Source organism: Scatophagus argus, chromosome 3 (assembly GCF_020382885.2).
Source record: "Scatophagus argus isolate fScaArg1 chromosome 3, fScaArg1.pri, whole genome shotgun sequence".
NCBI lineage: Eukaryota > Metazoa > Chordata > Actinopteri > Scatophagidae > Scatophagus > Scatophagus argus.
In genome coordinates this window covers 14,834,798-14,859,878 of record NC_058495.1, presented here as the reverse complement: position 1 = coordinate 14,859,878, position 25,081 = coordinate 14,834,798, and the positions used below count along the sequence as shown (strand labels likewise).

Genomic DNA, 25,081 nt, shown 5'->3' with positions numbered 1-25,081 from the left:
TTGTATATTAATCCAAGAAGTTCATTTCAATTAATCTCACCATTAAGACACTTGAAATGATTAAATGCTTTTGTTTATTATGTATTACTTTTACATAAAGTATAAAACAAAGTACAACAAACCAAGTTAGAAAATAAATGAGAAAAATGGGAAGGGGTGTACCACCTCAATTTCTTACTTATATGAGTTAAAACATTAAAGATTTTTCAGTGGATCACACCCTCATGGAGCAGTTTAGAGTTCACCAAATAATTAATATACAATATACCAAGAGTGCATACACAAAATATTGAAAGAACAACTCAAGAGAGATTAATGCAACCTTAAGTACACTAATGGTTCAATTTAATCAGTCCTCTGTTGTTAGTTATTACAAAAATGTATAAGCGTATATATTTCACCAGACTGTGCAAGGTTTGAAATTAAATTGCACTGTCAATTAAATTGCATAGTGTGTAAGAGCGGAAACCAAAGGAAGCCCTCGTAAACTTCCCAGCAAAGCAGGTAGATGGTAAGTGGACACTAGCTGTCAATAACCCCTCTTTTTGCTGATTAGGTTTGCAAAGTCTGCCTTAATTACAGGAACTGTTTTGACAAATGTCTACATTTTATGGGTATTATTCACAGATTGCACCAAGGGACCACCTGGTCCATCCCTGTGTGATGAGTTTTATTCCCTGAATACACAGTTACATACATATATATCTCCTCCATCTGTGACTGGAAATGAGATGTTCCTCAAGCTGATTTCTTCTTGTGCTTGGCCGAGTCAAACTTTGCAAACTTTGCTGCAAATGTAGGATACAATGTTAAAACTAAGATGAAGTGCTGTTAGTCTTTTTTAAGTTCAGCTTAAAACTGGGCAAAATAAAATGTCAAGCATTATAGATATTTTTAAAAATTATTAGCACATTTAAGAGAAAGTGGTGATAGTTGAAATCAGTCCGCGCATTCGAAACCTATTGCAGATACCACCTGCGCAATGTGAAGTAATTCAATGAAGCAAATTCCTGTTAACCTTGAAAGGATTAAACATCTTTCTAATGTTGTGTGTTTGATTGCATGTTATAATGGGAGAATTGCAAAAGTCATAAAATAAAAACCTATTTACATGCTGACATTAAGGATTCATCACTGAAATACAGTATAATCCAGTACAAAGAATCGATAAATTATGGCAAAAAGCACAAGAATCGCACAAGATAGGAGGAAACCAAATACATTTTGCAAATACATCTTGATGCAAATATATATATATATATTTTTTACCCTTTTCTTTTTCATACAATTACTGTACTTGCCAATCAAGGATGTTTCAGATGTGGCTCAGCTTTGCAACTGCATTCACAAGTGCTTATACATCCAGTGACTAAACACAAAATAATCCAGATACATGGTGACTTGCTTCTATTGACAACAGACTTACAGTACCAATAACAATCCTGCTGAAATTCAAAGCAATTCTTTACAACGTATCACAAAGACAAAACAAAGTTCGAATGAACTTCGAGTGTGAGGAGGAAAAGGAATAGTCGCAGTACAAAACTGAGGGGAGGGGGCTGACTGTTTAGCAATACAAAGTACTATGGCAATGAATATTAGATGAACAGTAGTGGATCTATCTTTTACATTTTTACAAAATAACCTGGTAGCCTGAAAACAGTCATGATATTGGTTTTAGCCTTCTAATTACACCATTTTTTTCCCCCGATGCAGCGACAGGAAAGGTCCCTGGCGTTAACAGCGATAGCCCTCCCTGGTAAACTCTCAAAGCTCTTCCAGCCAGAATCCTTAGAATAATATTTGCTCCTGAACCATTAGTTATAATGCCTCATCGTTATAATAAAATAGACAATTTTTTGAGAAAGTGCAATGTTATATCTATCCTGACTAATAATCCTTTAAAGTGATTCATAATTACCCTCCATTACACAACTAATATTCGAAAGTACTGTCAAAACTGTTAAATCTTATTTACAGTCTTCTTTATGCTACTGTTATCATCTCCCAGCTGGATTCGCTATCCAGAAACCATCAACTAAGAGAGGCAAGTCAAGCATTTATACATTTATACAATTAAAAATATCTATACAATAGCATTAAGTATCCAAAATACCACAGGCCTTTACAAGTACAGTACAGAATATGGCCTCTTTCCTCTTTTGATTCATTTAAATATCTGTCATGGTTTGGATCCTACTCTAATCAGAGGAGAATAAACAGCCATTAATAACAGATTCATTAAAAATTAAGATAGGAATGTATGGCTGAAGTTTTATAAGGCAGGAAATATAATTAGGGCAGAAACATCTATTTGGCTTCATCATTATGGGACAAAATAAACTTTCTAAATAATGCACACAGACTGAGATGGGCTACTCCTTTAATGGTTTGTTTTCTTCTGCCCTGCAATTGCATTTCTGTGAGTTTGTTTGAAAGCTGCATGTAAAAGTATTTTAAGTTGCTGATCCAAGTTTAGTAGCTCCTAGAATCTGTGTAGACACACAAGGGAAAGTGTTTTAAGAGGTTTGTGGTAGGTAGGTACAGAATAAGAAGATGAATTTTCACAAAGACATTAATACAGAACTAATTTCCAAAGTGGTCTTGCTGTATGTATTGTTTTGCCCTTTCCACAAAAAAAAGTGCAGCAGGGGATTTTTTTTCCCTCTTTGCCATATGAAGCACAACACACATGTTGCTTCTGTCCCATTTGCAAAATTCTATCTATAAAACACAGTGAGCAACTCCAAACATGGCAAGTCCAGTCACACACATGCAGTGGCCAAGATATGCTGGTGTCACACAGTGCTGGGTGGCGGTACATGTGGTTCATGCTTTTTCCTTTTCACTATCTGTATGTGGGGATCCTACACTGTGGACTGGGGATGAACGAGCCCAGAATGCCACAACCCCTCACATGTTGTAAGCGACATAAATGGGATCCAGCTGGTCGGCGAGGAACGAGTCGCGAAGGTGCATGCGCTGCTTCTCTCCCCTGGAGTTGATGGGTATAACGCCGGGGTCCACGATGACCACCACACCCACGATGATGTGGTGCTCCTCTAGGACAACATTGGTTATCAGAGGCACCAGGTCCAGCGCATCCTGCTCTGAACCACACAGCTCCGACACCACCACCAGCAGGTTGGTCCACGTAAACACAGCACTATGATGGACAAGGACAGGGTGACTGAGAATACAGTCCTAACCAGTAAGGAACAGTTTGACATTTTGGGAAATACATTTATTTGCTTTCTTGCTGAGAGACTGATACTAGTCTTAAAGTTAAACAAATGAGTTAAACAAATGCAATATGTTAAATAGTGAACTTTGGGCGTCTTGATAAGTCTTGAGTTTTTTATTTCATACAGAACCAGGCTAGCTGTTTGCCTGTTTCCAGCCCTAAAGCTAAGCTAACTGGTTGCTGGCTGTAGCTTCATATTAAAGACATTAGAGTGGTGTTCATCCAACTCCCTGCAAGAAAGCAAATAAACATAAAATAAAAGAAGTCTGGTTCTTGATCAGCGGTACGTAAAACTCAACACCTTGTAAAAACAAAACAAAAAAGAATATCTGTGCATATTTCAGCATCTTAGATAAAACTCTTACACACAGAGCAGTTAATAATGTATGTACGTATTTACATCAACAGAATTCTCACCTCTCAGCAATACTGCGGTGAGCCCGGGACACTGAGGTTTCAATGTCAATTGGGTGGTAGCGCAGCCCTCTTAGCTCCAAGGTCTCATCCAGCGATCCCACCACAAAGAGAGCGTCGTGACGATCTGAGCACAGAAATACAGGCAATATAATCCACCCAGAAAAATGATAAGCAACTATGAGTGTGCTTACAGTGCTTCAGTTCTTAAATTTGAAGGGTTCATTCATTGTAAGAAGGAACCCTTTAAATTTAAGAACTGAAAACTTTAAGCTTTTCTCTCTCTATTTACCCCCACTAGCATCCAGCAGCTCAGTCCTCTTCACAAAACCCAAGTATCCTGTTCTGGCCCATAAAGTCAGTGGGTCTCCAAAGCTGAGCTTGGTGTTGAAGTGGTTGGCCTGGAGATTTTCCTCTCCATAGATGGTGTAGTAGCCACTGGCACTGTGAGGGCTGTTCACCCAGATCTAAAAGACAGAAGAACATACTGGCTCACAGCTGGTTTCAGAAGACTTAACCTTTAGTTTGTATGTTACGTCATATTGTCATCACGTCTGTTTACGGATTCCTCTAACCTCTCCAAGATGAGAGTCCCCCAGTGGACCTCTTGTCTCTGGATTTACGATTATCACCCGAACACCTGGCAGTATCTGTAGGTTTTAAAAAATGAGTCACACACTGTCAACATGGACCACTTTAACTTCACAATTCATTTACTGAATTTATACCATGGGTGTATATGTGTTGTACTGTATCTCACCTTGCCAGACTCCATCAGAGGAAGACTCTGAGGTGCTCCTCTCTCCACCAGCCTCACTCTGCAAGTCACACACATGAGCACACACACACATAAGTAAAGTTGTTTTCATTTAATGCTTCGACTGAGCACTTCATAAAGCCGTTTGAATTCTAGTGATTTAAATGAGTCAAAGGTTATGTCTAGCCTTTAGTTGAATACGATGACATATGTTGCTGACATATGTCACTTTTCAAATGTTTGTTCCAGTCAGTCTGGTTGAGCTGATTCATCTATCCTTCTCACCTGTCATGGCGGAGGGACTTCATATCCACGTAAACCGTACAGGGATCAGGACCAGTGGTGCCCTGAAACACACAAAGAACTGGTATGTACAGGTTCCACCGGTTCTCATCTGGGTATAGCTTAAAGTGTACTGCTATGTGAAGCCAGGTGAAGTTGGTTGGTAGTCGGCTGTACCTGCAGGCAGATGGCCAGGTTAACCCTGGAACCAAAGGCAGTGCTGACAGCTCTGGACGACAGCCCCACGTCCTTAAACAGCTTGGAGAAGGAGTGTGTGAGGGCGAGGCGAGGCCGCTCCTCTGCTATCACCACGCAGCTCCGCACACACGACAGGTTCACTCCACGGGCCTAAAACACCCACACAAAATGATGGAAAATATAGATAGGGAAATGTCACTCAGTGGTGGAATGTAAGTAAGTACACAAGTACTCAAGTACTATACTTAAGCAAAAATTGAGGTACTTGCACTTTATACTTTTTATGCCACAATGTGCATACTCCACTACATATCTTCAGTAACTTTACTAGGTAACATTTGGAATTGGGGTTCTAACAGTATTTTTAGAGTGTGGTATTAGTTACTTTTACTTAAAGGATCTGAACACTTCTATGCAGTCCTCACCTTGAGTAATTCAGTCTGAGTACCTAGTCCTTTAGTGCACAGCTCCATGACAGAGTAGGAGCAGAAGGTGTCTCTGATACGGTACTGACTGAGCGTGCTCAGCCACAGGGACAAACAGCTCTCCAACTCGAAGGGAGGAATCAGGATGGACTGGTGACCTGAGTAAACGCTAAAAGCCAAGACAAGAAGGACAGAAAGTGGATGAGGAACAACACAACAGAGCCCATAGTTGGTGGTACATACCATGTATGTATTGTAGGTAATGGTTTACCTTGCGAGGCACCACAAGACAAAGCCCAGACCACAGTATGGATCCAGGCAGATGGCTATTTGGCGAGAGGAGTACAGTTCACACTGCAGCTTTATGGAGCGACAAAGTGCACTGACCGCCGCATGGGAAATCTGCAGAAGAAGAAGTCACAACTCAAAACAAAATGTCACAATAACACTGGTGCATATCTGAGAACTGTGAAGCCTGATGCTTTGTGATTAGGCTTTTTAAATCGCATTCCTCGTCTGCTGACTTCCTGTCAGCCAGGGTTTGCCTATTACTTCTGCTTTTGAATGACCACACCACCTCCTGTGTGTTTCAACTTGCAATGTCAACAAGTTGTGAAAACAATACTGACATACCATCTTCACCTTGTAAGCTGACATGACAAACATCTCAGCAAACAGCTGCTTATTTACACATGCAACAGTTACAGAGCAAAATTATTATTTATTCGTCAAGGTTACTATTTACTATTTTACTATTCAGATGATAAATCCCTGTAGGATTATCACAGGTGATGCTTCTCACACTGATCTGATCTAGTTTTATTGCATAATCACAAATATGATTATGTTTATAGCCACTTTAAGGTGTGAAAGACAAGCAAGAACTCAGCAGCTGTGAATATCATGGGATCAGGAGCAAACACAGTGATATCTGATAGTGAAGCTTATCTGTCTCACCTTTACCCCAGTAAGCATGCCTGTAGTGGACACACTAAAGTCCAGATAAGCAATCATCTCTGCAGTGGGTGGCTTATAGATCTGTGGAGGCTTGCGACGAGGAAGGTCATCTGCAAACAAGAACAGTGCATGTTTTACTGAAAACAAAGTAAACATTAAATTATATTAAGGAATAATGACATGACCGAAATGAATCACTACCAGATGGAACTTATGCTGTAGATCACAGCTCTCACATGGTAATATAATCAGATATTATTTACTGGTACTGTAAAGAAATAAAATAGCCACAAAAAGCAACCAACCAAAAGTGCACAAAGCACTTTTCTACCCACAAGTTTGTCTACACACTGAACAACAGGTTACAACTGGAGCACTGCAGAGAAATGTAGCACATCCTGTTTGTCTTAATGCTGCAAACTCTGTCACAGTAAACAGTCCACAATCACTGACGCAAGTATTTCTGACAGAATGGCACACTTTATTCACAACTGACACTCACTATGATGACAACTGCCCACAGCTGAACTGAAGCCTGTTTTACGGTCTTGAATTTGACTCACGAGTTAAGTTAACAAGTTATGACATACAAGGGTACATTCATTTCTTATGAAACCTCATTCACAAAAATTGATTAGAGGACACATAAGTATAATTATTTTCAGAATTTCTCTTTTTCTAACCATTTGTCATTAAATTTTAGGGTTAAAATGTATGTTTAAGTTGACCTTTGGACAGATTTTTTCAGGTTTGAAAAAACCCATCATTGCCCTCTGGTTGCTAAAACATGACAAAGCGCCTTTTAGGGTGCCCTTGTAGTGAAGAGAAGATGATGAAGTGTCCTCTCCAGTACCCATTAACATTAACATACAAAAGTGCCCTCTGAGGTGGCCTTAAAATTGAGAAAATGCAATTTATACTTTATCCTGCCCAACGTGCTGGAAAATCAGTTTGCCTCCAGTTAGAGCAGTTACAACATCTGAGTCCCATAATAGAACAATTTTTGCACATGCATTGAAGATGTTTTGAAAACAGTTTTTAAGTGTTTCATCATGAATGCATTTTGAATTTTGGTGAAGGTGTCCCACTGCATACAGCGGGTGCCCTTTTTCTCTATTTGCCCCTTCCCCTCAGAGAGCCTGAGGCTGCTACTGGTTTCAGGGTCGTGGTATTGTGACTGTGGGTTCACAGTCACACTGTCATGGCTCACTCAGACACTTAAATAAAGAAATTTTCAGTGTTATCAGAATATATTGTCGCGTTGCTGCTATGACTTGTCAAAAGGTTTGCCTACAACATCCATTGCACGTCTGCCCGTCCTGGGTGAGGGATCCCTCCTCTGTTGCTCACCCTGAAGTTTCTTCCATTTTTTCCTGTTAAAGGTTTTTCTGGGAGTTTTTCCTTAGTCGATGTGAGGGTCGAAGGGCAGAGGATGTTGCTGATGTTATGTTAAGCCCTTTGAGACAAACTGCTTGTAAAAATGGGCTATACAAATAAAGTTGACTTGATTTGACTTGACTTTCATTATCCTACCTGTGTCAATGATCGTGGGCCATGTTTTAATGTTCACAGAGGCAGCAGCCTCTTTGGAGCGCAGAGTCCTCATGAGATGTTGAGTGGTTAGGATGCACGCGGCTTTACTGACCTGGTAACAAAACATAAGAGAGGAGCGTTTACTGAGGTGAAGCTGCTACAAACAGCAGAATATCAAATGAGTATTAAAAACAGATGAAAGCACATAGAAATTTATGCTGATACTAGAGTTTTGAGGTGATATAAACAATGATTTTTGAGAATAATAATAATAAAAAAAAAACTATTACAACATATCAACGGATGTATTTTTTTTTCATGAACAACCAAGCACAGATATTTTTGATCGGGACTGTACTCATGACTGCCTTTACAAAAGATGTGATCATTAAATCGATTCATCAGACATGAATTGAAAAGAAGTTCTATTAAGTATCAAGGTAATCACATTTGGCTTTATGTCCAAAATTTCCACAGCCACAAGAAGACCCTGATATGATTAAATATGTATGTACACACAAATTCATGAGCATGCGGTAACACACATGCATGTGCAAAAGAGCGCACCCATGCTTACATCAATAATCATGCGGACAGTCGGCAGCGTGGCTGCAAGGTTCTGAGGGTGCGGCGGTCTGACGTTTACGGGAACACATCCAGCGTAGAGACAACCATAGAAGGCAGCTATCAAATCAATGCCTGGGAGAAAAGTGGAGGACGGAGTTGATAGAAGTTAGAATAACAGAGAAAACTATCCGCTTCTCACAGTGATGAGTCTCAGCGTGAGCAATAAGCAGACACAGACAGGAAACCAGAGGGGGAACCCACCAGGAGGATAGAGCAGGACTACGTTCTCCCCAGTGTTGATGCTGCTTTTCTCAGTCAGCGCTGCAGCTATCTTCTCCGCCCGCTTGTGAAGCTGCACACAGGTCGCTGTGCTCACTGCTACGCCCTGAAGGACAGGAATAATGCACATGTAACATTGATTGATTTAATTTTAGATACTGTATATGTTATTGTATCAATAGATCAATTTGGTACCTTGGCATTAAGGAGAACAAAGAGGACGTGGTCCGGGTCTGTCTGCGCCCTCCAGTGTAGAGCCTCTGTCAAGTACTGATGCTGAAATAAGAAGAACAAATAATTAGATGTATGTACTGTACATCTAAGGGCATGCTTTAATGATCTGCATGCATTACCACAAACACAGCCACAGAGGACATACACACCAAGGAGTCATGTGCGGATGGAAGAACTTAATTTAAAATGCCTAAATGTATCAAACGAGCATGGTGCTTAAAGACAATTATCTATTGCCAACAAGCAAAAATGTATTCCACATACTGAGCCAATTCAGCTCTTAAGAAATGTTAATGAACAATAACTTAAGAGGTAAAAGGTATGTCTACAGTAAAGGGATCTTTTGTAACACTGATAAAAAAAGATGAGAACATGCACATTTGCTCATGTCACATTTTAACAAGCACATAAATTAAAACCACAGTGCAACACACATTATATAGACAAAAGTATTGGGGCACCTGACCATTACACCAACAGGGACTTTGATGATATCACATTCTAAATACATACACATCTTTGCAGCTATAAGAGCTCCCACTCTTCTAATAAGGCTTTCTGTGGGAATTTTTTCCCATTCATGCAATAGAGCATTTGTGAGCTCAGGCACTGATGTTGGACCAAAAGGTTTGGCTCACAATCTCCGTTCCAGTCCATCCCAAAAGAGTTGGATGGGGTTGAGGTCAAGGCTCTGTGTGGGCCAACCAAGTTCTTCCACACCAAACTCATCCAACTTTATATCTGTCTTTATGGATGTTGCTTTATGCACAGGGACACAGTCATGCTGGAAGAGAAAAGGGCCTTCCCCAAACTGTTGCCACAAAGTTGGAAGCATAACACTGTCCAAAATGTCTTGGTATGCTGAAGCAGGAAGATTTCCCTTCACTGGAAGTAAGGGGCCAAGCCCAAACCCTGAAAAACAGCCCCATACTAAATCGGAATTCAATAAAGAGATGTGTCCCAATACTTTTGTCTATATGTTATTTTTATCAGAGCATGTCAGGAATAAACAATGTGTGTGGAAGATATCAGCAGGAGGCCATAAGTCTTACCATCACAGTAGGCCACATACAGAGCTACATCCACAGAGAGGCGAGAGCAGAAAGAGAGAAGATTTTTTTTGTTTTTTCATCTATAACACTGAGCTGCGACTGAGCCTGGACCAACGTCACACCGCCAACGGAATATCTTCATACCTGTTTACTATTACAGTCAGGTCAGGGCTGGGTATTAACGGATTAAATGTTATTGGGATTACGTAATCAGATTACAAAAAAAAAAGTATAATCAGTGCAGATTACATTTGTAAAAACGAGTAACTAGATTATAGTAACCCTATCAGGGATTGGTCTTGTTGATTGGTTGATTATATTTTTGATTATGTTTTAGAAATAAGGAAATTTTTTAATGATTCTAATAGAGTTTTTATTCCTTTTTATGTACACTGAAAATGAACATTTCATGTAAATGTTCCTCTTGGATTACAAGAGTAAAGTCCCCCTGATAAAAAACAAAAAAAACAAAAAAAAAACATGAAAAACATCTACAAAAGAAACTGCATCGCACATGTTGCAGAATACACACAGTACACCTGCAGTTTGTGCCAACATTTTTACTATGAGGGTGATTTGATTTGACCAACAGTAAATGAAAGTTTATTGTGTATGCACTGAAAACATTTTGCGATGTTTAAAGCAAAAACAAAAAAAAAAAAGAATATTTGTGAAACTCAAATTTTTGTGTCTGTGTCCACTAGTTATCATGTAGTATCAGGTGCAGTATTTTCAATGTTTGAAGTCTGAAGTAATCCAAAAGTATTCAGATTACATTTTTGTAATTCAATGGATTACCGCAACTATTACAAAAATTGTGATGTAATTTGTATTCAGTAACTGACTACATTTCAAAGTATTCTGACCCAACCGTGATTATAACAATCTGAGTATCAGTTTCCTGCTAATTCTGAAGGACACGTATGTGGAGACTAAAGCTATACAGAGTTAAAGGCAATTCAGACTTAGCGGCTGTTTGAAAGGAAGTGAGTTATGTTGTTCACGGTCATGCTACCTTCCGGACGAGATCCTGGTCTTCGATCATGCCGAGGTCCCTGCCTGCAGCCTGGGCAATCCTCTTCCCTGCCACCAGGTTACCCACCATGACGGATGCTGGACCTACACCAACTACCAGAGACAAAGAGTGTGTGTGTATGAGAGAGAGAGAGAGAGATGAGCGGAAGAAAACAATGCATGTAATACAGCAGAATTTATAAAGCGTGCTCACAGATTAATATCTGCCAGAAGCCACCACTGATTGAGATTCATACCTGACTGGTCAGTACAAATTCTAGACAGAATTAACATTTTGTGAAATAGTGTGAGAATACAGTCCAAAATATTTTTATTTTTTTTAAAAAAAACCCATTAAAAATCAAGGTGAACACAGAGAGATGTGGCAGCGTCAAACAGAGCGTGCTTAGAATTTTGGTAAAAATTGTATGTGTAGTGTAGGGTGTGTACGCATGTAGTATTATGAGTAATACTGTATCTCCTATGTTTTATAACAGTTTGGTAGGACGCTAGGACCCCTATGGAAATAAGGTATGCTAATTTTTTGTGTTTTATCTTGTGTCATGTTCTCATTTCATTGTTGTTTGGGTTACATGCTCTCTATAGGTTGTTGTATTTCATTTCATTTGGTATTTTGAGTTTTTGCATGTCCACACTGGACTGATTTTGTTTGTTTTGGTGAGTATTTGTGTAGGTTGCGTAGGTTGTTTTATGACATTGCTGAACTTTGCCACAGCTGGGACTGGCAGCAATATAGCCTAACCTTCCCAATCTCAGAAACTATTACATGTGCATTATGTCAGACTCAGAAGCATGCCCCCTCCGCCCCGTTGTTGTTATAAAACACTTTCTATCCTGCCGCACTCTTGCAATACATCTCTTTCTTTTTCTGTCTTTGCGGATATGGTCAGTTGTTACCTCATCCCATCAGAAAAAAATACATTTCAAAGCCTGGTTGACAGACATGCTTTACCCGGCTGCTTCTGGCGAGGCTTGGGCAAGTTGGTGACACACGTATGAGGACACATTAGGATGTTGCAGGGGTGCAGGTTGCCGTCTAAAAAGAACTGCTTGGTGTCAGAGATATGGATGCCACCCAGGGGTGTTTTGGGTAAGGTGTTGGCTGGGACCAGAGCCAGACAGTACAGGCCCACCTGATGGATGCTGTCAATGGCCTACAGAGAAAACCACACATCGAGACAAAGTTTGCCAAGTTGTAGTGCTGTGTTGTAGAAAAACCAACACCTGATTTTATGGAGAAACAAAGTACACAGAATGAATTTTCCAAGGCCTGAAAATAACTTACTAACGAAAATCCTTAACCTTGCAGTACGTATATGCAGTAATAGTGTCGGCAGTAACTGCTTGAACTTTGCTTACATTTGTTGAGTATTTTTTTCATTTTGTACATTGTTTCATGTTTACCTGAAGCACCCGGCTCATCCACTGGAAGCTGTCCTCCTCGCTGGCATCTGGCCTCTGCTCTGCCACAATCACAACCCTTTCATCATAGAACACCGTGACTGAAAACACAGCGATCCTGACATATGCAAACACAGAAACACACACAGATATATTAACATTTATTCAGAGGTCATGGAAGTCAGACGTTTAATCACAATTAGTTTAAATACTTCCTGGAATATGCTGTCACATATGTCAACATTACAGCCAGCTATGCCTTGGACCTGCTGTGCTCTTTTAGTACCACCAGATGTCAGCAGTGTTAAATTAGTATTCACGCTTGTCCAACAGAGGAGCTCATCACCTTTCTCTACACTTAGCATTAAGAAGAATTTGGTGGTCTCCTCACCTTCCGCGGTACACGGTCTTAACTGGCTCCACGGCAAGAGCAGTGGCCACCAGGTCATCAGCGTTGTGTCTCCGCCCGCTCACCATCAGCAGACCCTCAATCTTCCCCACCACAAAGATCAGACTACCCTGTAAGGAGTGGGAGACACAGAGTAGGGGTCATTTTACTGTAAGCATACAGACCCATTACATGACAAAGAGAGAAGGATGGTCTCCAGTCTAGTCAAGTTATCACTGATGTTGTACTGGAATGAAACGGTCCTACTTACTGGGCCAACAAACCCCAAGAGTCCTGACCGCACAAATGGAATCTCTCCAATGGGAACTCCGTTAGCATTAACCGGAATCACCTGAACACAACGGCAACCAGACAGCAAATGAGAAATGAATTGATGTTTTTTTATTTATTATTTCATGAGATTGTATCAGTGGCAGATTGTGAATGTAACTATGCTTTCATACCTCAAAGGTGTTTTTGGTGACTCCAGGCAGGCCATAGTACATGTTGCCTCCAGCACGGGAGTTTACGATTATCTCCCCTATTTCATCTGTTTTACACAACTGAGGAGGCCCATCTGGCTTGACAATGCACATCAGAGCTAGAGACACAAAAAAGAAACATTCAGAAAAAAACTTAACATCATATTTCATTTTACGTTTTGCTCGCTAATCAAGAAGCCAGTCAGATTGGCAGATTAAAAGAAAAATAGGAATATAACTTGTCTGAGCTGTATGATTTTGCAGAAAAGTCCAAGCATCCAAGATTTGAGTGTTAGCTGCACACGTTTAAAAAAAAAAAAGTGTGTAAAATTCATGTTTTGCTCATAAGCTTGTATTTCTGCTAACATACTATAAGTCACCAATTGTTCCTGTCACGTCCTATTTTCTCACAAGCACCTGTCATTAGTTTTTCATGCTTTTTCTCTTGATTTGTTTATTGTTTCTATCGATATCCTCACCTCCAGGCATGACATGTCCCACATCTTGTACAGTCAGGGCAGAGTTCTTGTCCTCAGTGTTGACCCTGATGACACCGTGGCTCAGGCCGCCCATGGAAAGTATAGCACGGGCGGGGAGGGGTGCACCAGGGACACCCGGTCTACACAGGAGAGAGTGTGATCAAACATGAACATTTCCAACCATTCCATCTGTTCTCACAGTTAGCCATCTGCCCATGTTTTTTTTTGTTGACTTTTATTAATCATTACTTTCTTTCATGGGCCTTGGGGCGAAATAGTCATCAGTTTCTTTTGTGTTTTGCCTTTTTCTTAGATTATGTTAAGAAAAAAGGAAATACGGGTCAGTGACATACCTGCGTATAGCTACTGTCATGGCCTCAGGAGAGGTGGCACAGGGACAGATAACCTCAGGTTTCAGCCCGTGGGACTGGAACACATTTAGGAAGGCATCACAGGAAGACACCGACCCTGGAGAGCAGGAGATTCAACATATTACATGTAATTTGTGTTGTTCAATAAGATCTAGTATTTACAAGGCTGGGGGTCATGAAGTACTCACAGGGGTTAGCACCATCTGCAACAATGAGCATACGTAATGAAGCCAGACTGGTGTCTCTCTGGTCCCGATGAGCCATCATGGCCCAGTGTAAATCACGGCATTTCACCAAAGCTACCCGAGCTGCATGAGAACAAGAGTTACATATTAGGCATTAAATTCTTTTGTATGGCATTAAACAAACTGAGAGCAATGTAATTTACCTTTGTGGATGTGGACCCTCTGGACCCAGGAGAGAGGACAAGCCTTCATTACTGCATAAGGAACACTGATAGTGTGTATCCTGTTCATCACAGCCTGGAAACAAACAAAACCTGATTAAAGAGCTAATACTGCATAATACTTTCCACTCGTAACAAAAACTCCACTAAATAGCTCCCCTATTCCAACAGAATATAACAATTTATTACTCCATTTCCTAAAAGCTCAGTATTTTAACAAATTACAGTTAAGTTTATTACACCACTAAATGCTAACTGAAATGACATTATGTATGAACAAAAAGGAGCAAAAGGAAACATTCATATTCAAATAAAAAAGAACACATAAACTCATGGGGAGATTGAAAGGGCCTCACGGGAAAGATGAGCAACAGATCAACATGGTGATAATTATCTCTATAATAAGCATAACGCAATTAAAATAAAACAAATTACAACAGAAAGTATTGTACTAAGTCCATATAAACCTTTTCACTTTTCATTCGTCCATTACGCAGTCAGTGAGGTTTTTATGATTTGGACATTTAGTTAGTTTACCACACGCTTGATCAGAATGGAGACACTAAAACCCTTTTTCCGTTCTGTTCTCATTCAACTAGAGTCATCTTAAGCAGGAAGATCCAGAGCAGAGAATCTACTGTCAACACAAGGATCACATCGCTTAATGGTCAAGACTAGTCAATGTAAAAACTTTGTGAAATCCTTTCTTGAGCTTGAATGTGTATTAAATCATATGCAAACACGCACGCAAACCTGTGCATTACCTCTACACAGACTTACCGTGAGAACTCCATGCCACAGGCCCATATCCTTTTTGAAGTCCAGGACATTAACTAAAGTTTCCCCTTAAGGTGAAGAAAGACAGCAGGGACTTCAGACTTACAACAACGACATGGATGAAAAAACCTTCAGATGATGATGATGACAATCTGAGTCTTTACTCACCTTCACAGTAGTTGCAGGCCTGGGTCAGTGCTTGGCAGTGGGTCAACATGGCTACTTTAGAGACAGCCACACCCACCACTGTGCCCTCTTTACTCGCCTTGTACTAAACAGAAGGGACACATGAGAGAACACTTGAACAGACATATCACATCAAGATGCAGGAACAGTCAGCGTCTCAAATCAAATTGTGTTGTTACTGTGATCCTATTGTGTGCTAGACAACAGTTATATAGTCTTTTTGAAAGCAGTCAGTGATAGATAGATAGATAGATAGATAGATAGATAGATAGATAGATAGATAGATAGATAGATAGATAGATAGATAGATAGATAGATAGATAGATAGATAGATAGATAGATAGATAGATAGATAGATAGATAGATACTTTATTGATCCTGAGGGAAATTCAAGTCCTGAGGGAAATGTAACCTGTAGCAGCTGACACACTGGTAAGCAGCTCTGTTACCTCTATATATGCAGGATCAGTGTTGGCAGTGGGGATGTGCGGCTGCCAGTCTTTGGAAGGCTTGGTCAGGTATTTTGAGTCTGTCACCACCCACTTCAGTCGAGGCCAGCCTATAACAGAGAGGCATCAGAGCAAAGTAAAGTCAGGTAATATCAAAGGGGTGTACCAAGAATATAGAAAATGGAAACACAGCATTGTACAGGGTATATTGTACCCTCCCTGCTTAACAATATTGTAAACAAACAGTCTGAAGGTGACCTGACATTTAACATCATATCTTTGACTTTCAGTGATATTTCATAAAAGAGAAGCCTATGTTTTTTTATCCAGATAAATGTCAGATGATTTAAATAGAGTTAAATAACTTTAGAAAGCACTTATGAGCTACTGACCTTTAAACTGCATTATTTCTCCAGTGGGTGTCTTGGGCAAACCCTTTAAACAGATCTCACTGGTTAGAGCCAGACCAACACCGCAGCTACCCAGCAGAAACCCCACCTGACTGATACCTGCATCCTAAAAACACAAAGACACATTCATCATGGTTAAAACATAAAAAAGCTATTTATATATTCATGAAATGCACATGCTCCTCTGAGGGTTTTCTTACCTTGCGAGACAGTGGTACTTCAATAGGCACAGGTATAACTTCAGCCAGGAGGCAGCCATAAAAGGCCACCCAGAACATCCCAGGGTCACTGTTGGGGTACACCAATGCCACCTACAAAGACATTCAACTTTACATTTCATATCATATTATGTTTGATTAAAAAGAAGAAAAAATATGATATATAAATATATAAATGTAAAAAATATGGAAATACAAAAATTCTTGTTATTGTGAGCATGTTAGCATGTTGATGCTAGTATGTAGCTCAAAGAACAGCCTCAAGAGGTGCTAATACTTTGAGCTAAATGCTAATTTCAGCAGGCTAACACGATCACATTGACAAAGCTAATATGCTGATGTTTAGCAGGTACAACACCATGTTCACCATCCCAGTTTGGTGTTTTAACAAGATAACATTTGCGAATTAGCACTAAACACAAAGAGCAGAAATTAATTGTGATTTCATGACAATTCACATTGTTGAGTTAAAAATAATACTTTATTCCTTCATATAGTGAGACCAGTGTTTATTTCTATCTTTCACTGATAATTCAAACATTGGCAAGAACCACTCCTAGAGCCACTACCTGTGCAGTGCCTTGCACAAAGGCACATCAAGAAGCTTTCAGTTACAGCAGTTTTAAATTTAAGGCCTATAGCATCTTATTGCTGCAGATGCTGAAAGATGTTGCATTCATCTATACTGAATTAACTTGTCAGGATGACACTAGCTTTTTAAATGTTTGCTGTGTGTGTATCTGTTTCCTGTCAGTGTGTCAGCTCTCTCACCCGGTCCCCAGGTTTGAGGATTTGTTCATTCTTGGCACCCAGTTTGTTCAGAAGGGTGAACGCCAGCTTCACACTGCGACTCCACAGCTTCCCTAACAGACAGAAGGTGGAGCGGGGAGGAGTGTGTTAGGACAGCAGGATGGATGTATTACCGTTGCCAATAAATCTCATGTCACAGAGTACACACATCTTTCTATCATCTAGATGAACTCTTGAACTCTAAACTTGAATCTTTCAGTTCTAACTCTAGGCAGTTGAATGTTGCTGCAGTTGACCACGTAAACGTCTTCCTGCATAATAGTCGTCCTGTGTCTCACCATAAGTCAGTGTGTAGAGCGGTTTCCCTGTGATGTCAAGAGCAGTGAGCGCAGGGCTCTTCCCCTGTGTGGCCCCCCAACGGGCTAGTGCTGCCTGCAGGGCTGGAGGCCAGTTACTGACCACTCCCAAAGGCTCCCCTTTAACTGGAATGATCTGACGACCCTCTGGCTTTGGTGTGTTGGGGTCTGGCTGGGGCACTGTGTAAGAGAGCAATGACAGATATCATTTATTAACCATTAATAAAGCATTAGGGACCACCACTAAAAAATACAGTCCATAAATCATTGCTGGACTATTTTGTACATCAGTCAACCTTCTAATTTTCCTTTCCTGTGGCTTTTCTAATCTGTCTTTCATCTTTGTTATTTTAATTGTCTAAATATGTAATACAATAGAATACATTTTAAAGAAAAAAAAAACACAAAGAATTTTAACATACAGAAATACATTTTGAAATGTAGCTTTCATCCCAAAGCACAAAACATGTGCAGTGTAAATATCTGCAGACTCTGCCCTGTATTCCTGTATTTACTTTGCTGTGTTGGGATGTTTCTGGGTGTCAGTGTGTGGTATGATTCAATGATGTTTAATTAAAAATACCTTCCTTGTAATACTGCTAAGTTGCATACCTTCTACAATCTCCTCTGAGTCGTCAGTGAAGAACTCGCTGAGCGGGGGCCTTTTGGGCCTCTTAAGGGTGTTGAGCAGCTGCTGGATCTTCGTGGACACTCTGCTGCTCACAGGAACTCCTACAAGCAGGACGAAGGTGGAGAAAGGCAGTGGCATGACAAACACACAGTAACACACACAATAAGGCTCATACGTACAGTGACAAAACACCACATGTTTAAACTTGTTCCCATCTCATGGTCTGCTGCTCTTCATCCCATAACACAAGTAACTGTACGTGTTTAAGATTTGAATTGATCGTAATATTTTTTGGGAATGAAAAGCAGCACACACAGGTTTTGAACGACACAAGGAAAACACAGTGAGAACTGGGGTAGAGGTTGCTTTTTTCAGTTTGGGATCACACGTGAGGACTCATTCTGTGTGTCATTTATCTCTATAATCATTCATTACAAACAGCAGGGACAGTAAGGGCACAACAGCAAACACAGAAAGCTACAGACATTGTACATTAAGGAGTTTCCTTACTCTGGATATTACCTCTTCCTATCAGCCAGTCAAATAAACATGTGACAGGGTAGAGAAAGACCAAGAAGAAAAGACAGCATAAAAGTCTGATTAATTATATTTTATAATGATGTATATATTGACTAGAGAAGAGATTTGTGAGTGGAGTCAGACAGATGCTCCCGCAGAGACACACAAAGAAAAGAAATAAAAAATGATGTGATTCGGTCGTTACCGTCCGCAGTCTCCATCATGCTCGAGCGGCTCTGTCCGCGGCTCATCCCTCTAACCACGGCGTTGGAGGGCAGGTCCACCCGCGGTCCTCTGGATGGAGGAGCCACAGCTGTGACATCCGGAGGAGGGGCACTGTTCTCAGAGGGGGCTGCAGGTGAAGCAAGGGAGGGTAGTCTGAATGACTTATAATACCAGACACCGGATATTAAGTATATTAATATATAGTAAGAGTAATATAGGGGAAATTCCAAATTCTTTCTATCTAATTCCTTTCAGTGGAACAACCCACCAGATAATGAAAAAAATGGAAAAATGTCTGTCGTGTGTCATTAGCTCAGCAGTGTTGTGTTCATGGGTTTGGGAAGAAGGAAAGAAGTTATGTTGACCTATAGTCAGCTCACTTTCAGTATCTGGTTTGTAAAAACCAGTAAACTATATGTATTTACAGGCTTTCTTAGTTTTTTTATGAATATAAAAATTGTATGATTAAATACTATGATGTAAAAAAAAATGTAGTTTCTGAAAAATTAAACCAACAAGCACCAGAATACCATCAATTTTCTTGTAACAATCTGTCATTTTTGAACAAAGTTAATAAACCTGTTAACAGTGGTAGCTTCCATGAAAGTTTTACAACAGTCCAAAATCCTCACCAATGCGACTCTGAGCCAGCAAGTTGGTCACAGCTGCAGTGTGGGGCTGCTCCTGCTGTTGGTACTGCAGTTGGTGGTGAGGCTGATACAGAGGTTGGTACTGCGGCTTATACTGGGGTTGAGGTTGTGGCTGATGCTGATGCTGAGGTTGAGGCTGGCTCTGAGGCTGTGGCTTGGCCTCTCCATGAGACAGGGTGGAGGAGGCCGAGGAGGATGTGGAGGAGCCCTGGACGGTGCGGTTTATCCAAGAGTCCGGGCTTTGAAGGTTTGGATTCACAAGAGGTGGAGGTGCGCCCACTGATGACTGCCTGGCCACAGACGTCTCATCTTCAGAACCTGATGAGGAGTCTGAACAAAAGAAAACAAAGTACGAATTATCAAGCTCTGGATCCTCCTGGCTAAAGTCAATCTGTAGGACTGTCCTTCGTGCTGTCCTACCTGGCGGTGTGCGGGTTTCGATGGGAGATTGCACATAAGTGGAGCGTCTCTTGGTGGGCATGGGCAGTGCCATCTTCTCCTCTTTATGTTTTGCCAGGGCAGCTTGTACTGCTTCAGTATGGATATCTGCACGGAATTCAGTTTGAGTTAGGGATTGCTTGACTTAATCCTCACAGCTTTGGGTCGGATTCAAAGTAAAGACAGAACGAAAGAAATTTTTTGTCCTTTTGTGGAGTCTGGATTTAGAGTGAAGTGAGTCATCTGTTGCTTTTACACTTTTCACTCTTTCTTAATCTTTCTGTTCCTTTTTGGTTGTAAGACGCTTTTTTATCTGATTTTGCAGAAGTAACTTCTAACAAATTAATACTGAATCATGCTTGACCTAACATGACATTAGAAAATGACACTGGAGCACTGAATTTCACAACTCTAATCTAATCTTCAACTCTAAAACTTTAAAACTCTAAGTGCTGCCACAAGCTAAACAAGAAAAGACATTTTAAAGATAGGAACTGACTTTAATACCTGTGGTTATTGATTGATTCATGCAATATTCTTATTCTCGCACCAACTTATTATGCTTCACTATGGACTTACAATGATCTATGAGATGCATTTGGTGCTTTAGTCATGAGTGACTATTGTGTGTAAATTCACAGTGGCTAATTTATGTGCAGGTCAGACGGCATTGAGATGAGTTCTTCAGGGTTGGGGCCAGTGTTATGTGTGTGCTATTCACAACTTTCAATCATGGAAACACTGAAATAACCTACATAAAAAGGCTTTTGTTTTGTCAAAAGGCACATAAAGAATCTTGCATTTCTTCAACAGCTCTCAGGCTCTTGGAAAAACTTCTGCTGAGAAAGGTATAGCTAGAATAATAGTTAATGCAGTGATGTGAACTATTTATGTTGCAACAGACCAGGCGGCAGGATAAATCTGACTGTTTGGGAGAAAAACATAAAAAAATTGAACAGTTCAGTTCATTTAAACAATCCAAGAAAAAAAGGTCGCTCTGCTCTGCACTCAGCTCACATACACTTTCAACCTGTAACAACTCAAAAGGAAACATCGGTTTGTTTTAAATGTTCGGTGACCACTGCGTCATTCTTTTCCAGTCACTTTGACAACAGCATATTATTCATTAAGGCTTTGTTAAAGAAAAAAACAGCACAATAAAGTGTTAAGAAACATTTAAGTGAATAAGGCAGGAGAAAATCCTAAGAGAATGACTGTATTTTCCCACTGAAACAGGAAATCATGACAAGAGGGGAGCGCGAACGAGCCCACACACTTGCCTACACACAACAGCACATACGCAAATGAACACAGTCATAAATGCAGAGATGCTTTCACTTGATGACACCCACAGGCACATTGAACAAAACCACGTGAACAGCCACACGTTCAGGCCACGTAACAAAACGTGTGCAACAAAAGCCCACTCACTGACAAATCACATCTATAAACTCAGGATGCACGAGCTCCATTCACACATCAGCACATTTAAATAAATCATCAAGCACAGCTTATTACACAGCAACAGTGGGGATCATAATTACATAACAAACATTCTGCTGAACAGACTGATCCGGGCTAAATCATCTTCTCTCATAAAGTGCACCGTCCACCTTCATACAGGGGAGTATGAGGAGGAGGAGGAGAATGGAGGATAACTTCTTACACATGTCTGTGAAGACAAAGGATGTCTCACTGGAGATAAGCATGGTGGGGTGTTTGGAAGCTAGCGGTGTGTTTTACGCCAGCCACACCAAAACCTAAAGAGCCTTCATCTGAGTCTGTGCAGTCATTTAAAGAACATACACGTGTAACTACAGAGACAGCAGCCTCAACAAAACCAATCAACACTGGATTTTGTTGAACGCAGCACACGGGTTGTTTAAAAGGAGTAATAGCTACTAAGCTCTGAGATGAGAGGCAGTTAGGGCTGTTCTGCACTCACTCTGCAGCCCATAAAATCATAAGGACTTTAATTTCTTCCATTTCTCATTGCTTCACTGTTTTATTATTTTTTATTTTTATTATTTGTTTATTCTGGGTCTTAAGGCACTGGCTTTCCATTTTTCTCCATGCTAGTGGAGTGACTCTACAGATGGCTTTGCCTGCCTGCCAGTCATTTCTTGAGATATCTTATCAACTTTTGGATGAATTGTCATGAAATTTTGATGTATCCTCCCCACTTTAGTGATCCTCTGACCTTCCCTACCTACAGGCACCATCAAGTCAAACTGGTTTATGTTCAAATACCTGCAAAGCCAACAGCATTCTCATCAGCCAGGGCTGTCTTTTGTGTTGACGGTGATATTGATTCAAGATTCAAGATGTTTATTGTCACTCAAAGCAATAAAGACTACAAAAGCAACAAAAGGTCAGAATGTATAAAAAAAAAACCCAAATAAATATAAAACTTATACCATTAGTATGTCAGCATTGCCACTGTGTCAGCATTTAGGATGGGCACCAACTTGCACACACAAGATGGGCAATTACAAATAGTAATTTTAACTGCCATCCAAATCCGACAATATCCATCGTTAACTTTTTCTCATTGTATTTGAGTGTCCGAAATACTGTTGCCAGTTTATTAGGTACACCCAGCTGAACCCAGTGCAGTCTAACACAACAGTCCTGCAATAAATTATACATCAGTGAAGACACATGAAATGGTTATATAGCTATATGAGTACCACACACTGGTCTTCCTGCTCATTTTCAAAGCAGCCCAGATGAAACAGTGCAGTATGAGTACAGTTATTGTACTTGAACTGTACTGTGCACAATGAACAGAGCAAACTAGACAGCACACTCATTACATGGCAAAAGGCTCATCACCCCACTTGTCCTTGGCTCAGTGCTCCAGGTCAGCTCTTTAAACCCCTCAGCCCAACAAAACTTTACTTCTACGCTGCAGTTTAAAGCAGTGCTGCACCATTTCCCTCAGTTCATGTAATTTACACCCATTCCTCTTCTATTTGTTGATACATTCCACCAGTCTCAGTTTTTCTGTTTTTCCAGCTCTAATCTTCTCTTGGTTGAATCCCTCTCTTCCCCAAAATCTCCTACTGAATCCTTGAATCAGATAAAATATTCTGTTAACTGGTCAGATTTTCTGCGACAATGAAGCATTTTCAAACAAGGCTCCGCCAGACTCCAGCCCACCAGGCTTTAGATTAGTCAGCCTGGTATTTAGCATGCTGGAGTGTGAAGGTGTTTCATTTGAGATCCATCCCTGTTGCAAAGGCAAAAAAAGGAAAAGAGAAATAAGAAAAGAGACAGCAGGGTGTGGGTCGGTCTGGAGGGAGGATGCTCTTACACTGTGGACCTCAGCTAGCAGCTAATCCTCCTCACATGCTCTGTGCTCTTTCACCTCTACTCTACTGCTCTGTTTTCCTTTATCCTGGCCAGCTCCAGATCAGTGTTCCCCTGTTCTCCTAACAGCCTCCTCAAACATAGTCGGCCAGTGACATCACTCTGCTTAGAAAGAGTGGGGGTCTTCCTGTCTCTCTCAACCGCAGACACACACACACAGAAAAGCCCTTCTTGAATTGGTCCCTTTGAAACAGCCCAGTGTTTGAGCTAATGGAGCCTAATTTGAGCACTGCAAAGTTATCAGAGGAAATTATATGTGTGCTTCGTGACTGGTGCATCAGAGGTGTCTTACATTTAGGGAAAAAAGAGAAGCTGAAGGTTGTTTCTGTCCTGATACCAGAAGAGGTTTCTGTTTTTTATGCTAGAACCCTGACCTGATCTGTATCGGTCATCCCTGGTTCCTCCACTGCGATGTGTTCTGCGGGAGCGACGTTCTCGGTACCGCGATGAGCTGGATGGAGGAGGGGCGTGGCTGGAGGAGGAACTGGGAGCGGCAGGCTGTGCATCATTCCGACGGGGCGGCTCCACTGTCAAATAGATACACATCAAATGGATGAATTAAAAAAAGAAAAAAAAACACATGACAACCTTCCTTATTGTCTTGATGAGCCGATAGTGTAATCTTAGTCGCTGCCTTGATGGGAATTCCAGGTAGTAACCCAGTGGCTGAAAGGGTTCTGCAGTTATCTGACAATATACAATATATTGGCAATATATTGGCAATATTGGCATCTGATTTGGTGTAGGGAACCACATAATATTTTAAATTTGATTATTATGAAAATCAGATTTAAGCTGTGCTGCATGTGTATTTTCTTTCTACCGTCCCTGTTCTTATGTTTATTTCATTCTTACTGTAGTAGTTCATATAGTCCATATTTATATCAAGGACAGATTTAATCAGCATATTGCAGTGTCATATTCAATTATTGTCAGTGCTTGTTCTATTCGAAAATGACAACATAGATAATTAAGACATTAAAATTTATTTGTTTAATTACTGATTTGTTACTATGTATGACACATAGATATATTAAAAATGACAAGCAATATAAAATATTATTTATAATGGAAACAAAATGAATATTAATATATGAATATAAATAGCAACAGATGAACATATACACTCCGGCTACATCAGGTCAGAGCTGAGGGTGGTGCAAAGCAATCAAAGTAAACAGCAGCACTGTACCAGATGAGTACATGAAAACTGCTGGCAGATTCATCAGGCACACAGCCAACAGTTTCCCACTTTACCATTTGTGCTCCACCATCACAGAGACAGTACCACTAGGAGGCAGCAGTGAGCACTATCAGGTCCAATTGTACAATAATAGTGTCATTTACAGCACAGGAACATCCATTTAGTTTATATTTCATTCAGTTACTCAGTAATGCAGTCATGCCTTTAACTTTGTGTGAGTTATTAAATACACCATTTACAAAATGTGACACAGAGTGAAAAGAGATGTAAAAATAAAATGTATAAAGCAATTTGACTGACTGAGAAGTGATTTTGCATGAATCAGTGGAAAGAAAATTCATTAAAAACAGAGTCTCTCAATTCTCATCAAACAATTTTAAACATGACATTGT

The 25,081-nt window shown here is 40.3% G+C and overlaps 1 protein-coding gene across 5 annotated transcripts in view; it reads right to left on the bottom strand.

The window, feature by feature from the left end:
* Nucleotides 1-55: 55 nt before the first annotated feature.
* Nucleotides 56-25,081, bottom strand: part of dip2bb (disco-interacting protein 2 homolog Bb) — a 39,313-nt gene continuing 14,287 nt past the window's right edge. Inside the window, exons 3-40 of one of the 5 annotated variants that reach the window (XM_046383955.1) lie at nt 23,860-24,012; nt 20,096-20,221; nt 19,658-20,005; nt 19,006-19,152; nt 18,792-18,809; nt 18,263-18,382; nt 17,633-17,830; nt 17,316-17,407; nt 16,527-16,637; nt 16,309-16,432; nt 15,917-16,026; nt 15,450-15,552; nt 15,285-15,349; nt 14,487-14,580; nt 14,287-14,406; nt 14,081-14,195; nt 13,728-13,867; nt 13,231-13,367; nt 13,038-13,118; nt 12,770-12,897; nt 12,382-12,496; nt 11,930-12,131; nt 10,958-11,070; nt 9,943-9,966; nt 8,852-8,932; nt 8,639-8,762; nt 8,388-8,509; nt 7,811-7,922; nt 6,278-6,387; nt 5,592-5,722; nt 5,321-5,489; nt 4,875-5,045; nt 4,701-4,762; nt 4,419-4,476; nt 4,234-4,308; nt 3,951-4,125; nt 3,662-3,785; nt 56-3,166 (exon numbers count right to left, since the gene is read on the bottom strand). In XM_046383955.1, the coding sequence (XP_046239911.1) occupies nt 2,914-3,166; nt 3,662-3,785; nt 3,951-4,125; nt 4,234-4,308; nt 4,419-4,476; nt 4,701-4,762; nt 4,875-5,045; nt 5,321-5,489; nt 5,592-5,722; nt 6,278-6,387; nt 7,811-7,922; nt 8,388-8,509; nt 8,639-8,762; nt 8,852-8,932; nt 9,943-9,966; nt 10,958-11,070; nt 11,930-12,131; nt 12,382-12,496; nt 12,770-12,897; nt 13,038-13,118; nt 13,231-13,367; nt 13,728-13,867; nt 14,081-14,195; nt 14,287-14,406; nt 14,487-14,580; nt 15,285-15,349; nt 15,450-15,552; nt 15,917-16,026; nt 16,309-16,432; nt 16,527-16,637; nt 17,316-17,407; nt 17,633-17,830; nt 18,263-18,382; nt 18,792-18,809; nt 19,006-19,152; nt 19,658-20,005; nt 20,096-20,221; nt 23,860-24,012 (4,751 nt within the window). In that variant the 3' untranslated portion in view covers nt 56-2,913. Of the gene's footprint in view, nt 3,167-3,661; nt 3,786-3,950; nt 4,126-4,233; nt 4,309-4,418; nt 4,477-4,700; nt 4,763-4,874; nt 5,046-5,320; nt 5,490-5,591; nt 5,723-6,277; nt 6,388-7,810; nt 7,923-8,387; nt 8,510-8,638; nt 8,763-8,851; nt 8,933-9,942; nt 9,967-10,957; nt 11,071-11,929; nt 12,132-12,381; nt 12,497-12,765; nt 12,898-13,037; nt 13,119-13,230; nt 13,368-13,727; nt 13,868-14,080; nt 14,196-14,286; nt 14,407-14,486; nt 14,581-15,284; nt 15,350-15,449; nt 15,553-15,916; nt 16,027-16,308; nt 16,433-16,526; nt 16,638-17,315; nt 17,408-17,632; nt 17,831-18,262; nt 18,383-18,791; nt 18,810-19,005; nt 19,153-19,657; nt 20,006-20,095; nt 20,222-23,859; nt 24,013-25,081 lie in introns of those variants that run through there. The other 4 variants (XM_046383957.1, XM_046383956.1, XM_046383958.1 and 1 more) reach the window with 4 other exon arrangements.